Genomic DNA, 16,252 nt, shown 5'->3' with positions numbered 1-16,252 from the left:
CTTTCCACTAGTAGCGAAATAAAAGTACATGTTTCACTCTTGTAACTTCCCTGTTGTACTGGAAATCAATACAACACATGCAATAGTTGTTTCAGTAATAACAATGGATAAAACTTTTGAAAACAGAAGATAGATAGGTTTGAGTTTATATAAAGACCAAGTAGTTAGTCTTATGTTGAAATGGAGACTGGAACTCTGCAATTTGCAGTAATTTCAACACTCACTTTCATGGCTTATTCAGGGATTCAGAGATTGAGAAGCATAATCTGCAAGCAGAAAGAATACATTTTTGATTTTATACTTGCAGAATACATTCTGTATGAAATGAAACTTGCAACTCACCTGCTGCTCCTAGAATACTCTTCAAAACTTGCTTTTCTTCTGAGGAAGCTTATTATGACTGGAAATGAAAAACCATGCCACATGTACAAAGCCTGGTTTTATCCCCAGTACAGAGCAGGTTTTTTTCTCCTGATTTTAGCTGACGTTTTTTTCAGCTTACTTTCAGGCAGTATCATCTGCAGCTGCCTTTAAGCTGCATGGCACTGTACAAAGGTGGCATTTGTGGCTGCTCTGCCAGAAGAACAGACTCAGTGTGCTGCTTCGGGGTCAGAATGGACCCTTTCTCCAGAGTTTGTTAAAGATTACTCAGTCTGAAATGCATCAAGAGCAAGACTTCTCTTTGATTTGATCATTACTGCAGCTGTTACATCTGCAGGACTTGTCAACTCTGCTCTGTTGTTAACTCCTGTGAGAGGGCTTCATCTGCCATAGTGGCATTTGATGGTGTCTGTTCTCTAGAAAAACTCAGTGCACCTCCAACATCTGTGGGCAGGCTCAGTCTATGGGGGTTTGTGCTGCTTTGGCTGTTGAGTTTTATGGACACTGCACTGTTCTTCGTGCCTCTGGAGTGAAATTGACTGTAACTGCAGTGCTTGGGCTCTCAGCAAGGCGCTGAGCTGAGGTATGCACTGATGCAACATTGTCATCGGTGCAGGGGGAACACATACTGCAGTGCTGTGCAATATGCCTTCTGGTGGGGAAAATATGCATCCATTTCCAGCGTTGCTGAATTAAGCTGCAACATTTTCATGGGTATCTCCTTTGAGCCATTTCACGTAAGCAAGCTGGGGAATGTTAAATATTAATCGTTCTTATCGGCTCTCTGTAAGCAGCAAGTCAGAGCCTTGTTTTAACTCCAGGTAAATGAACAAACGGGCTGGGCTGATTTCTGAAACTAAGTGATGTATGTAGCAAGATTCAGCTCGTTTCACAATTCTTAAATGCTAGTGGAACATGAAGTTCCCTTTTAATTTAGGATTGGTGAGTAACTCAGCCAGACACAAGTAAATTGGGTATGCACAAGCTGCCCTAGCTGTGTGTTGTCATATGTTAGGTATATCACACACACAGTACATTAAATAAGGAAAAGATGGGATGGGATTGTGTCAGTGATCTGGTGAATATAACCTCTGATGAGAATGGCACTGAGAAATTCAAGCAGAGTGTGTGTTCTCTCTGATAACCACATGTAATTTCCTTCTGAACAGTGAGAAAATAGCATCGCTCTGTGAGCTGAGCTGCACTGTGAGATCGTACGATCTAGTGATGCTTCAGCTTGGAAGAGATGTCAGGATCATAACATCATAGAACGGTTTGAGTGGGAAGGGACCCTTAAAGGCCACCAGATCCCACTCCCTGCACAGGGACACACACAGCTCCAGCAGCGCTCAGAGCCCATCCAGCCTGAACTTGGGATCACCAGGGATGAGGCACCACTGCCTCTGTGCAGCCTGTGCCAGGGCCTCAACACTCTTACTGCAAAAAACTTTATCCTCAAGTCCAATCTAAATCTCTCCTCTTATAGTTTGAAAACACTTCTGCTTGTCCTATTACAACAGAACTTGCTAGAGAGTCTGTCCCCTTCTTTCATGCCTGGAAGGCCAACTATATCCTGGGCTGCACAGAGGGGTGGCCAGCAGGGACAGGGAGGTGATTGTCACCTTCTACTCAGCTCTTGTGAGGCCCCATCTGCAGTACCGTGTCCAGGTCTGGAGCCCCCAGCAAAAGAAGCGTGTGCAGATGTCGGAGTGGGTCCAGAGGAGACCACAAAGATGATCAAAGGGCTGGAGCATCTCCCCTGTAAAGAAGGGCTGAGGGGGCTGGGCTTGTTCAGCCTGGGGAAGAGGAGACCTCACTGCTGCCGTCCAGTATTTGGGAGATGTTATAAGCAGGAGGGGAACTGTGTTTTTACATAGTCTAATAGTGATAGAACTAGAGAGAACAGATTGCTCAGAGAAGCTGTGCGTGCCCCATCTCTGGAAATGCCCAGAGACACGGATATTGCAATGTGAGCTGTTGGGGGGCAGCCAGCCCACAACACGGTTCTCCTCCTCCAGTAGAGAAAAGAAAATGGAGGCAGTTGTCAGTTTTGAATGCAGAGGTCTATAGAAGTCTTCCAGCATACTTTACAATACCATTGCACAATGATTCGGGATTTTGCCATATCCCTGGCTCGAGGTTTCGGGTGCTTCTGGCCCTACCTCAAGCTGCCAACAGCAGGCAGTAGCCAAGGACAAGCAGACTGGTGGGGATCAGCTTGGCTGACCGCGTGGTCACTGCACCCCTGTCCCTTGTATGGACAGATAGCTCAAACAGAGCTATTTAAACAGATGCCTGTAGCACAGATAAAAGGTGGTATGGAGATGCGTGTGTATGTGCACTGACCCTCAGAGGCCCCAGAAAATGGCATTTTCTTGTTGGCTGTCCAAGTAGAAAGCCTGATTAGTTATTTCTGTAGGTTAATTTTAAGCATATGCAGCAGTCAATCAAGCCTCAGATTTCTGTTAAATATCACTCATGCTGCTGTTAGACGTTACATCCTGAAATATTCTGATTTTCTATTTCCTAAGGTCATTCTCCTTTGTGTTTGTCAGAGGAAAGGCCTCTGACACTCTGAAGTCCGTATTTGTTTCCCTTGCAACTACGGCTTGATCTGGACTGCTGCAATCCTCCTAGCAATGCCTTTGCACCTCAGCCCGGAATTTTCCAGTTCATATTCTTCTAGTGCAGCAGAACTGCCCTCATAGAGATGAAATCATGATTTTGATTGCGTGCTTGTTTTAATCCAGGGGCACAGCTGGGTCTGAGATGAGGAAATGTTATCACAACTTCTGTTTTACATTATCACTAAATAGTGTATGCTTATTATTATTGAATATCTGCATGCTCGACTAGGAAGCTGCTCAAAAGGCAATTTTCTTAAAAGTGATTTTTCACAGAAATAACGCTGGAAATATAGGAAGTGAGTGAGATGGCAGAAGATAGAGAATGTTGTTTGCAGCGCTCAATTCTGTGCTCTGGGAGGAAGGAGATGGCTGGATTAGCACTGAATATTAACCCCCAGCTACTTCAAAGTGTTTTTTCTTTTTTTCTGTATGTAAAGAAACCTTTAAACCTAAAGATTCTGCATTGGCATACTGAAAGAGTTAGATCTACAGCAGAGAAGCATCTGTCCACTGCATGAGACTAATATTTGTCTGGTATCGATCCAGTGTCCATCTGTGTTATTCTTTGACTTTGGGCCAAGGTTCAAAGTTTTGCTTTTAGTTTAAAAACTGAATGCAGGAGGAGGTCACATCCTCTGTCTAATCAAGAAGTGACAGAGACCTGGGATAAAAAGACAGTGATCTGGAGGGCAGCTCAGTACCCTGTTCTGAAAACCTCTATGCCATAGGCACGTGTAGATGTCTACCCACGCTGCAGTAAATAGCCTGACAAAATGGGGCAAGTAGTTAGTCCTAATTAGCAGAACAAGCAGATGCTCCAGGCTTTTGCCACCTGTTTTTGCACACAGCAAAAATGAAATGGCGGTTATAACCTGTGCAGTTGTCTTTGCCAGCTTGATCTTTCAAGGCGAGATAGTACTGCACTGCTGGAAACTTCTTAACTTTGCTATTTGCAAGCATTACTGTGCCAGTATATGATAGATATATGACAGATAAATTTTTTGTGGCCCAGAGTGCACCCAGGTCAAGCTCACTGTATTCAAGTCCAAAGGAGAATTTCAATTTTACCAGGCTCAAGCTGGGCAAAGATTAAATTTGAAGTTTCATGGTTAACCTGATTGCACTCCTTGTTAATATATATCATTGCCTATTTGATATTCAGAGAGCCTTATTTTAGGGACCTAGCTCAGTGACAGGCTCCTTTGACTTCTGCAAAGCAGTGGCAGTGGAGTGTTTCTCTGAAGGCTGACTGGGGCAGTTGGGTGCAGAGGGGCCATCAAGAGGAGCTGTGTCCTCTATGTGTCAGTAGGAAACCCAACTGTGTTTCACTTGTAGGCACTGATCAGCCATCACGCATCATCTGGGAACTTCTTTGCAACGGCCTCAGCTTGCTGTCTGATCACAAAACAGCAAAGCAAGGTATAGCACCGAATGTTCAGACTTGCAAACCTTCACATCTGGTTCCTGTTCAGATCTTGTAACTCCCAGAGCTGGATAACTGCATACCCTGATGGTCTGAACTTTGGTAATGGAAAATAAAGCTACGAGAAAAGTGGCTATTGTTTTCTGCTGTGCTTTCATGGTGCACCTTCCTGGAGATGGCAGACTGTTTCCTCCATCATTCTTGTAATGAAATTTAGGAAGTGTGCAATGGATGGGTGGGCAGTGAGGTGGACTGAGAGCTAAGGGCTGGCAGAGCTCACAGGGCTGTGATCGGCACAGCCTGTGTGGAGGCTGTCATAGCAGAGCTCACCAGGGGTCCGTGCTGGGCCTGGTCTTGTTCAACGTCTTCATCAGTGACCTGGATGAAGGCATAGAGTCCACCCTCAGCGAGTTTGCTGATGATACGAGGCTGGGAGGAGTGGCTGAGGCACCAGAGGGCCGTGCTGCCATTTATCAGGACCTGGACAGACTGGAGAGCTGTGCAGGGAGGAATAAGATGAGGTTTGACAAGAGCCCTACACCTGGGGAGGAATAACCCCATGCATCAGTCCAGGTTAGGGGCTGACCTGCTGCAGAGGAGCTCTGTGTCCCCACCATGCTGGTGGTGAGCTGCAGCATGGACATGCCAGCTCTGTGCTCTGACTGCAAGTTGCCACGATTTGTTTGCTGTAAGGTTTTGCATGAGCCAAGAAGTAATGGCTCAGGAAGTAATGCATTCCCATTTATTAACATGGGGCTGGATAGAAAGTTTTGAGTCATTTCGTGGTGAATGAACTCAAGTGTGTTCTGTGTGCACAATGCTGGGGTACTAAAGCTCTGTGCAGCGGAGGGACTGGGCTGAGCAGTTCCCTTCAGCTTATTTTACATGTAGCCACGCTCATTTGTGATCGGAATCCCAAAAGGACGAGGAGAGGTTCACTTTGCAGTGAGGGGAGCTGTTGTGCTCCAAAGCTGCACCTGCAAAGTCAAAACACAGTGGTGTGTAGTAATAGTGCAGCTCATGAGGACACCAAGAAGTAATAGGCTGGCTTCCCCTACACCTGGGCAATTAGGAGTAATTTTGTTGATGAAGTGTTGAACAAAGCTGTTTCTTGAACAGAAGTGATGACTTCTCTGATGTGAGAGGTGCTGTAGGAGCTGTGACTGTGCAGTTCTTGGGCACAAGAGGCACAAATAGCATTTTTAAACTATTTTCATTAATTGCTAGAATGCCAAAATAGCACGGATTTCAGCATGAGTTGCACAAGGCCAAGAGCACTGCACATTGGGCCTCAGAGGGGCCCACTCACTGAGACAGTGTGTTAAAAATAATTAAGCTAAGTCATCTTCAATTATCATTTGGAAGATTAACGTGATCCCACAAACAAATTTCCTTTATAGCCTGAAAGGACTTTAAAGGAAGCCATCAGTAAGGGAAGATGCTGGGAGGGAAGGTTTCATGATTATTGGTTATTGGTATTCCACATCATAACATCATGTAGTGCACTGGGAGTTTAACTGTTAATGCTCGTAAACTGTTGACAGGATCAGAGCACGACCATGATTCTGAAACAACCTGATTTCTGCTCCCATCTCAGCTGCACTGCTGCTGGGTTACTGCCTCTGCGTGAGGCTGGATTTCAGTTCTGCCAAAAAATCTCAGGAGTGTTTTAAAGTATATGGCACTGGGCATTAATGTATATAGGTCTGTGCAGATGCTCGGATTTAATAGAATCACAGAATGGCCTGGGTTGAAAAGGAGCACAATGCTCATCCAGTTTCAACCCCCTGCTATGTGCAAGTCACCAACCAGCAGCCCAGGCTGCCCAGAGCCACATCCAGCCTGGCCTTGAATGCCTGCAGGGATGGGGCACCCACAGCCTCCTTGGACACACTGGTTGCCCAAGCAGGTTTTGGATTTACCCTATCCTCTCCATCTCCCCCCCCCCCCCCACTTAATCATCAGTATGGTGTTTGTTTACCTACTGAAATGCACTTATTTCTCTTGTTCAAGGGTTTATGAATGCAAAGGGTTTATAAAATGCAAAAGGTTAGAAAGGGACATGAAAAGAATTGGTAAGTCTGGTGTTCAAATGCTAAAACACCTTCATGCATCTGTTAGCTCCTCAAACCTTTTGCTGACATGCACACAGCATTTGCTGAACGTTATTAGCATTAAGCCTTCTTTTCAGTGGCCTTTTGCCCTAAGATATTGCTCTGCTGAGGTCCATGGCGTGGCTGCTCCATGCCAGCAGCAGGCAGTACCTCCGGTGGGTGCTGCAAAGTGCTGGGCAGAGAGGTGACCTCCTGCCATAGTGCTGTAACCATTTAAGTTCAGTGGGTCAAATACAAATCTTTCACTTTTAATCCATCACACAAGAAATACAACTCAAGACATTACAGTTTAGGCATGCAACATGTCATAGGTAACAAAACTGATTAGACAGATAGCAGTGTATATTAAATAAATCTTTGCGATTAAGTAAAAAATAAATCACAAAAACAATTGCTGAGGAACATGTCTGCAGGCTCAGCACTACAGCTGTTTTTTTTTTTTTTTCTCTTTTATACATCAGCAGCAGCCAAACTCACAACTGATAGATATTGCACCAGAAAGACATGTGCAGTGAGAAGGAACATAATCACATTAAAGTTTATGATAAAAAAAACACAGATATGACTGCAATGTGTTACATAAAGTGCCTTTAGAGTTGGTACAGTTAGAAACAAAAAGATACCATATTTAGATATCATTAGCAAATGCATACAAATAGGAGACAAAACAGATCTGTTTTCCATAACACCAAATCACACAGTGCCACGTTTCTTTCAAAATACCTTCACTGCACACAATAAAGAGGAAAGGATAATAAAACAACCACTACACAAAGATAATGACAGGGTTAAGCATATTTTCCTAAATGATTAATGCCAACTCTACCCCAAAATGTTCTTCACTACATGTAAATATCACCAAGGAATAATGAGGCAATTTCTTTATTGAACATGAGATTTGGCATGCTATGTTATGACTGTCCCTCAACTCGTAACTGTTATTTATACAAAAATGCAACATAGAACCCATACCTCTTCTGGATACAGAAAAATATTTATGTGCTCTTGATATAGCCAATATAGAGAAGAATTCCAAGATAACTATCTCCTATTTTCCTAACAGTTTGGGAACACAAGGTTCAAAATGAGCTTGAAAAAAATGACACTGGCATCAAGTCTGGTAAGAAATTAAGAAAAATGCTGATTTTTTTCCCCAAATACATGAAATTTAATTGTAATGAAATATAATCTGAAAATGTCTAAATCAACTAAAAAGTAAACATGAGTTGTAACACTATCCCTGTAAAATGATTAATTTCATTCATTGTCATTAGAAATTATGTAGAATTTTTATTAAGGGCTCAGCCTACAGAGGCACAACATAAATACAGTAAGTTCTGCTGAAATGTAATCAGAGTACATATAACCCCATAGTAACTGGCTGTGGAAATGCCAAAAAAGCCATCCACAGACCAGAATTCAAGATTCTGCATTTAGGCCACTGCACTGTCGAAGAGTTTGCTCCAGGAACCAGCGCTGTGCAACGGTTCTGCCACAGTCAGAGTCCAACGTGGAGACGTGGAAGTGCAGCAGAACGCGCCGAAAGGTGGGAAGCAGTGCCCTAATCCACTCCTTCAAATCCTTGTGCATTTTCAACTGCCACAAGGAGCTTCTCTCGCAGGTCGCTGAAGGATTCATAAAGAGGTAAGTCTAAGCGATTAAAGCTGAAATTCAGAAGGAAAAATGGAGTTATTTAAATATTTTAAATGCATTTCTTGAGAGAAATAGAAAAGACTGAATAACTTGGGCGGGAGATAGGAGTATACAGCCAACTGGAGAAACAGGGGCTGTGCACACCTAACCACTGCCAGCTGTTTCCCATGGCTGCCAGCTGAGGCCAACCTGAGAGTTTTCAGAAATCATTTGCTGTGTTCTGAAAATAGGAAAGTTTATGCTCTTAACCACCCCCAGAGAGGAAAAAAACTGTTACATAAAATGTGGAAAATAAATGCATGGACTTGCATGAGGATGAATGAGTTCTGGATACACAGGCAGCCAGCATGCACGTCCGTCAGCCAGCACCAACCACATCACCTTTCTCATGTTTCCATGTGTGAGTGCCTGCCTGCCCAGTCCATGCATTGATTTTCTATCTATTAAATAACACTTTCTATTCTTTTCAGGACATAAACACACTGTGACACACACACCAGACCCACCAGCACTCAAACAGACTCATGTGCAGATGGCTGAACACACACGCTCTGGACTTACCATGTGTGAGCTCTGGGCAGTTTATCAGGAGTTCCCCATTGCTCTATTGTAAACAGCTGAGGACCGTTTGAACCTAGTTAGAAAAAAAAGGAACTTGAGTTACTGGACCCTACCAAAACTACTTCAACTGCTGCATTAAAAATTGCATGTTTACCCTAATTGTAACTTCCATTTTCACTAGTACAAAATACTTTCCACAAATACTGTTAGGTCAAAATTACATTAAAGCAAATAGTGATGTGGAAATATACTATTTCCAAATGCAGCTAACTTACTAAATTCATCAAACTACTCTTTGGTTAGAGCACATACAGTGTGAAAGAGGTAAACTAGATTGGTAATACTGAAAAAAAACAACCACACTCGCATGGATCTCCAATCTCCTCTTCTCCATGTGCCATGAGCTATACTGCTGCCCACAGCTGACATTTTCTTTGAGGGATTTGATATTCCTGGTCAAGGAGAACATCTACAGAACACCCATGGTGAACACGGGGACAAGGGGAAATGGTTTTAAGATGAGGGAGGGAAGATTGAGGTTGGATGTCAGGGGGCAGTTCTTTACTCAGAGAGTGGTGAGGTGCTGGAACAGCTGCCCAGAGAGGCTGTGGATGCCCCGTCCATCCCTGGAGGTGTTGAAGGCCAGGTTGGATGGGACCCTGGGCAGCCTGGGCTGGTATGAAATGTGGAGGTTGGTGGCCCTGCATGTGGCAGGGGGTTGGAGATTCATGATCCTTGAGGTCCCTTCTAACCCAGGCCACTCTATTATCCCATGATGAAGCACTGGCACAGGCTGACCAGAGATGTGGTGGATTTCTTGTCCTTGGAGACACTGAAGGTCAGGCTGGACCTGAGATTCTGAGCTCAGACTGTGCAATCTGATCTAGCTCTATGTGTCCCTCTTCATTGCAGGGCAGTTGGACTAGATAACCTTTAAAGGTTCCTTCCAACTCAAACGATTCTGTGATTCTATGAACAACACTATGCTTCCCTTCCAGTGCCCCCAGTTTCTCCAGTGCTGCTGGCATTCAGTGCAAGGAGTTTTATCTGGGAGTAAAGGTTGGCCGTGCCCATATTTCAGTAGTGTTTGTGCTCTCCTGATGGCATTCGGGAGCCACCTGCAGCATGTGATATGCACGCAGAGGGCAGGAAGCTTACCGTAAAGTTCAGCAAATCCATTCATAGGCACTCGTGACGTCCCAGTAACAAACTGCAGTAACCGAATGCGTTTTTCTGCATCCATCAGTAAAACAGCCTGTTGAGAAGCAGACAGGGTGACTTTCCGTGGCTGAAGATGTCATTGTTAAAATAAGCAAAGCAGAATTTATTTGTATTACAATGGTAAGAAATAGATATCTAACTTCGAAGGATGGCATGCAAGGCTTTCTCTGGTTAAACAAGAATTCTTTTCTGCTTATAGCAAGGAAAGTGACAGTGCCCAGGCAACAGCCAGGAGCTACAATTGCCATTCATCTGTATGAGGTGACTCACAGCACTTCTGTAGTACGGGGAAAAGTGTTCTCCTAGCTTTCCTGCAAATATACACTTTTGAGAGAAGTACCGAAGTTCAGGAAGATTACAAACCACTTTAATAAAATCTGGAGAGAGACTTTGTCAATCATGGCCCATTCCAGTATAGACTCCAGTAAGTATGACAACTGCCATTTCCAGCACATATGAATGTGTTTTTCAGTAGTTTTTGAAGAAAAAGGATTTCATAACTGACTCCACAACACACTAAGGAATCTATGACTTCCAGGTTTAGTCAGAGAAACCAAAGGCGCTAGGAGCCTTACCTTCCAGAACCACTGGATGACAGGATGATTTGGGCAGTAGCCATTTTTGTAGATTGTGTGCTGTCTCCAGTCATTAACGTCCACATCCCCAAGGCCACACATCAGTAGCTAAATATGGAAATAATTGGTGCATTGTTAATTGAAGGTAGTACCGATGCTACCCTGAATGCTTCATCAGAAAAACCACCTCTCCTCTCCCTCTGTTGCCTGACCTCTCAAAGTTAACACTGTACAAATGCAAATACAAACATAAAGTGATACTGAGCTTCTCTTCAGGAGAATTCTCAAAGATTACCTCACTTTACGTGAGAAACGCTATGCAGTATGAAGTATGTATGCTTCATATGGTAGTATCTTTTACAGCATATTTGCTGAAAACATGACCAGTACATGTCATTAATTCAGCAAGCTACTTGCATTCTTTACATATGTACTATGTTTTTGCATGTACTAAACCACCTCAATGAGTAACTGATACTTTCTGTGCTTTTACTTGATTGACAGATTTATTAATTTTGGGAGAAAAAATCCTCATTCCCCACTAACGCAAAGAATCTTTGTCTTCAAACTCCATGATGACCTAATGAATTGAGAATGTAACACATCTTTGCAATGAGCATTACCAATCCGTCGTCTCTGGACATCAAACCAACTCACCTCTAGTTCATTTTCATCAAAAATTTTAATCAGATCGATAGGAAGAAGTTCTGTGAATCCCTAAAAGAAAAAGTAAAATTAGCAAACTATGTATAATTATGGTTTTATCTAATAGAACTTTTGCCTTCGGAGAAAGCTGTGAGCTAGGTGATGGAGGGCAAAGAAGGGTTTGGAAAATGAAATATACAGTTCCTGAAGCGTTAAGAATCTCTAATTTAAAAACTGCTATTTCAAGGTCAAACAATGTCAACTTTAATGAGAATGACCTTATGAGACTAACAGAGTCTGTGTGTCATGCACAGCTTCCCACTCTTGTAATGAGGTACTGCTGTATGTATGTGCACATAATTTGGGTAAAAAGAAAGATAAGAAAGAGAACCTTACCTCCAAAAAAGCATTCATTTGTTTCTGAACTCTGTTTACAAACCTCCACTGGATGACCAGGCTATGGGAGATAAAAACATGAACACATTCATTAGAAGACTAATTAGCAACCTTAACAATATCAGCTTCTCATTTACGACTTTAGGTATCTCTTAATCATACTTTTATATTAGAGATGCTGGGCTGCTTTTTATTAAATTATGCAGCCTACAAATTCTAAGTGAGGTTGTAGTCTAGACCCTGGATAATGTACTTACTGTTAGAATTAGATTCCTAAATGATAACTTTTTTTTAATTCCAGAGCCAAAAGTGTATCTGTGATATCTGTGATTCTGTGATTTTGTGACTACAACTGCAGTTTCTTTCCTTTTCTTTTTTTCTCTTCTTTTTTCCCTTGTGCACCAACTAGAACTCCTCAATCATAACATAACTCTTGGAAAAAGCACTAGAAAAAATTAAACTGCATCAAACATTAAGAAATGAGTGTATATAGCCACAAGTATGGACTCTGAAGTTACAAAAACACTACAATTAGCATTTATCTAGAATTACTGAGGTGGAGGTGCAATTTAGTTCTTTGTTTTGGCACACAGCTTTTCAAAGAGCTCTTCTTTATTGCTTTACTACATGGAGATGACGGAGATAAAACGTGTTTATGACATCTAATACTTTGCATCTGTAAACCAACAAAAACTGCCTGAATGCCTGAAAATCTAAACTGCTGATGGCGTAAATATATGCTGCACAGTCAGATTAAGAGCAGAAAACAAATAATAAAACCAGAAATTTCTTATTGTTCTGCTATTACAGTCATTTCACTGTAATACCACGCTGCACAGGAGATGAACAAAGAAGTACAGAGTATTCCTCTTAAAGGAGTACTTAAACATGCGCAGAGTTCCTGAACCCTTCCTGGAATAGAAACTAAAGGGGAAGCAAATGTGACCTCAGCAACGTGACGTCCTATTTTCACTCTTTTCTCTCATTAGTTTACTGTTTAGATCTGCACTTATTCTTCATTTGCATTCTGTGATAGCACTTTACCAGGAAGAACTGCAGCCCAGGGTGGAAATTCACTGCTTAGGAGACCTACAAAGCAGAGCAGTTACCTAGGTGGGCAGCCAGTGCAGAAAATGAGGCATGAAATCAGGCCAGATTCATATGCTGCTGTAACGTGGTAATTCTTGTATCCAGGAAATGCCATTTCTTTTCATCAGTTTTGGAGGGTGCTCAGAATGAGTAATTTAGACTGGTGTCTGCAGCCATTGGGGGCAATTCCATGCCTCCCTGAATACTCCTTATGCCAACACATCAAGAAAATACTGTTTCCTACTACATGACATAGGCTGCGTTAATTAGAGTAATTCATTGAACAATAAAGGTTAATATTCCAACTTTCTAGGAATGCAGTGTAAACAAACCATGTTAACAAAGTCATTTTCTTTTAAAAGGATTTCTGATAATTCTTTGTGCTACACAATAACTGCAGTGGGGTAAATTCCAAAGCATTACAACTGCGTGCTGTAAACTTAGGGTAAACTCTACAAATATATACGTACTCAATGTATTCCCTTTTGTTCGCATTTGTTACCATGATTTCTGACCCATGTGGCTTCAGATCGACTTGATACGTCTGTATTTTAAAGAAAAAGCAAAATACAACAGGGCATTATTTCAGGACATGTTTCTCATGAAATCCACCAACTCCGAGAAGCATTTTACAAGCAGTACTAGAAAATTATTGCATCGTAATAGCTAATGAGACATCAAAATATTTCATGTTTAAAGATGACGTAATTAGGAAGAAACGATTCTATGGTCACTCTTAAGAGTAAATTATTTTCCAACTTCTATTGCAAAACAGCAGGTAAAATTGGGCAAAGAAAACACATCCTCCCATCTTCATAAGGACAGAAAAATGCCTTTTATTTCTTCAGAGTGCTGGAAAAAAATTATTGGCACAGCTGGGGCAGGGAGGGCTGGAGGGCCTTACCCACTCCAGGCTGCGAGTGTGTGATTAAGATTTGTGAACTTAAGAGAGAGAGAGACATCATCATCTCTACTCTTTTGATCAGCTTTTGAAGAGCTTTCTATCCTTTATATCTTGAAAATACCTTCTTACTCATTTGTGAGCACTAGCAAAACCCTATTCTTAGCTATCACATATCAGACTTCTCTTGTTTTTCCTTTAATTCGAGAAAGATTCTGGTGATAACTGAAATATAAAGAAACACAGAAGCTTACAGCAATGCAGATCTTTCCCTCTTACATACTGAACATCTCTGTGGAAGCAGTACAGTCTCCTAACCAAGTTCCAAAAGTTTCAGCAGCACTGTGCTGCCTGAGGCAAAACAAGCAGCAAGTGAGTGGAGTCTCCGTCCCGGGAGGTGCTCAAGAAACGTTCAAATGTTGTACTGAGGGACATGGTTTAGTGGCAAGTATTGGTGGTACGTGGATGGTTGGACTGGATGATTGTGGAGGTCTTTTCCAACCATGGTGATTCTATGATTTTATGACTTCCATGAGTCCCCAGAGTTTTGTCATCAGTAAGTGGAAAATGCAGAAGCAGACAAATTAGTCATTATCTGCCATGTTTTACAGCTTCTGAATTGTTGAGAAACATCCTGCAAGCATTTACATGCATGAGACATTCCAGTCTCTACCCATCTAGCTTACTCTGCAGTACAGCAGATCCTAACCTGATACTACTGAGCTTCAGACTTTTCTGTGATAAAATCTGTCATGCAGTTTTGCCTCTCACGAGCAGTATGATGGAAACAAGATTATATCTGCTGCTATTGGGATTTATCTGTAGCTCACTGAGTTAGGCAAGCTGAAACAAGATAGAGCCAAGAGGACTTAAAATTCCATCATCATTACTGGTTCTTAAATGTGACTAAAATATTTTTTGTTTGTAACAAAAACAATTGTGAATCTTTGCAAAACAAGCATGCTTCATTTTGTTGTATCATCTCCCTGCCCTATTAAAAGAGACTGTAAAAGGGTACTCTGCTGCTTGTTGTTCTACCTCTTCTCATATTCTTTGAGAACATCTTCAATTGTAGAATCCCACACAGTCCCAGGCTGAGGCCATTTCTAATGAGGATTCTGTCTTTTATTAGCTTCAAATACTGCTTTTCAGAAAGGCATTGTGTTGCTCACTGGCAAGAATATAATTTCCTTCTTTGGCATCTCAAGACTTAAATAGTTCAGTAAGAAAGTCAAAGTCTGCCTGTACTGATCATTAACATGCAGCAGTACCAATTAAGTTCACAACCATGAGGTACTGCCCAGAAGTTAATTACTTTTTGGCAATAACCAATAAGATGGGATTACAGACTTTTGGGTTAGTGTTTACATACCTGTCCAAAGTTTTCTTCATCTATGCAAAACATGAGATCCAGCTCCTTAGGGTCATTCTCCAGGATCCACTTCAAAGAGTTGTAGTATTCACTGTCCTACAGGAGATTAAACAAGGTTTGAAAACAAAAGCATTAAAGAGATAAAGGCACCTAAATCTAGAACTCCAGGGGGTTGCAGAGAGCTTGGAATCTGTTTACTGGTACAGCTACTGTAAAGGAGGATATGACTGATTTTTGTGTTTTTCAGCTGGTACAATTTTAGATTTGTGTAACTTCCCCTAGTTGCTTTGTAACTAAGGGTTATTATGCAATAAATTGGTTGTACATATATATCTGGTACACGTGTATATGGCAACATGTAGTAATTGGTTAAAGAATATCTTTGTGATGAAGCTGTTATTTTCAACACAATAGATACACCGCTTCATTACATCAACGATGTATTATGAAATAATTGATTACATTGTTATTACTAAAAATTAACACTTCCTGAAGGGGTTGCATCTTTGTTATGTATTGGCTTCACAATTAAGGACTGATAAAAGGAAGAAAGTGAGGGAGAGAAAGAATCATAGAATCACAGAATGGCCTGGGTTGCAAAGGAGCACGATGCTCATCCAGTTCCAACCCCCTGCTGTGTGCAGGTCGCCAACCAACAGCCCAGGCTGCCCAGAGCCACATCCAGCCTGGCACTGAATGCCTCCAGGGATGGGGCATCCACAGCCTCCTTAGGCAAAGGTCTCTGTTCTGGGTGTGAACAGAGAGAAAGGTGAAGGAGAAATTAATTAATTAATTAATTACATTGATTTCCCCAAAGGAAAAATCCTCAAGTAATTTCTAGTACTGATAAGGTTGAAATGTCCTTACCACTGATTCCATGTCTTTCAGTGTTATTGGCTTCCCCAACATCATCTTGTAAAAAGGTCTGATGAAGAAGCCTAAAACAGAGGGGAAAGGCATTACTTCCACTACTCTGCATTTCCACCTTACTCAAGGAGAGACTGCTCTAAGGCACAACACCCACATTTGCAAAGAAATATCCACAAGAAACCTGAGCTGTAACTGCTCAGGTTAACAGCAGGCTCATTTTTAATTCAGAAAGTTGTTCTTTTAATCACAAGAGTTACGCCAGTGTAATTAATATCAGTTCTGTGGTAGAGAGACACAAAAGATGGAGCACTGAGTTGAAGGTATCCCACCTGTCCCTCCTCTCTCAAAAACAATGCAGTGTTGTAGGCATTACCTCTAACTAAAATATAGACAGTCTATATCACTGCTTGTTTGGCTATTCTGG

The 16,252-nt window shown here is 41.9% G+C and overlaps 1 protein-coding gene across 9 annotated transcripts in view; it reads right to left on the bottom strand.

Annotated features, from left to right (window-relative positions):
* Positions 1 to 6,772: 6,772 nt before the first annotated feature.
* NEDD4L (NEDD4 like E3 ubiquitin protein ligase) overlaps positions 6,773 to 16,252 on the bottom strand; it is a 136,764-nt gene continuing 127,284 nt past the window's right edge. For all 9 annotated transcript variants that reach the window (XM_085214190.1, XM_085214192.1, XM_085214191.1 and 6 more), the window contains 9 exons: positions 15,826 to 15,896; positions 14,959 to 15,054; positions 13,156 to 13,229; positions 11,597 to 11,657; positions 11,213 to 11,272; positions 10,556 to 10,663; positions 9,918 to 10,014; positions 8,760 to 8,832; positions 6,773 to 8,209 (listed from right to left, as the gene is read on the bottom strand). In XM_085214190.1, the coding sequence (XP_085070316.1) occupies positions 8,107 to 8,209; positions 8,760 to 8,832; positions 9,918 to 10,014; positions 10,556 to 10,663; positions 11,213 to 11,272; positions 11,597 to 11,657; positions 13,156 to 13,229; positions 14,959 to 15,054; positions 15,826 to 15,896 (743 nt within the window). In that variant the 3' untranslated portion in view covers positions 6,773 to 8,106. The remainder of the gene's footprint in view (positions 8,210 to 8,759; positions 8,833 to 9,917; positions 10,015 to 10,555; positions 10,664 to 11,212; positions 11,273 to 11,596; positions 11,658 to 13,155; positions 13,230 to 14,958; positions 15,055 to 15,825; positions 15,897 to 16,252) is intronic.

Source organism: Meleagris gallopavo, chromosome Z (genome assembly GCF_905368555.1).
Source record: "Meleagris gallopavo chromosome Z, MGAL_WU_HG_1.1, whole genome shotgun sequence".
In the NCBI taxonomy this organism is placed as follows: Eukaryota; Metazoa; Chordata; class Aves; order Galliformes; family Phasianidae; genus Meleagris; species Meleagris gallopavo.
The sequence above is the reverse complement of the archived record's forward strand: the minus strand, read 5'-3'. Positions and strand labels throughout refer to the sequence as shown.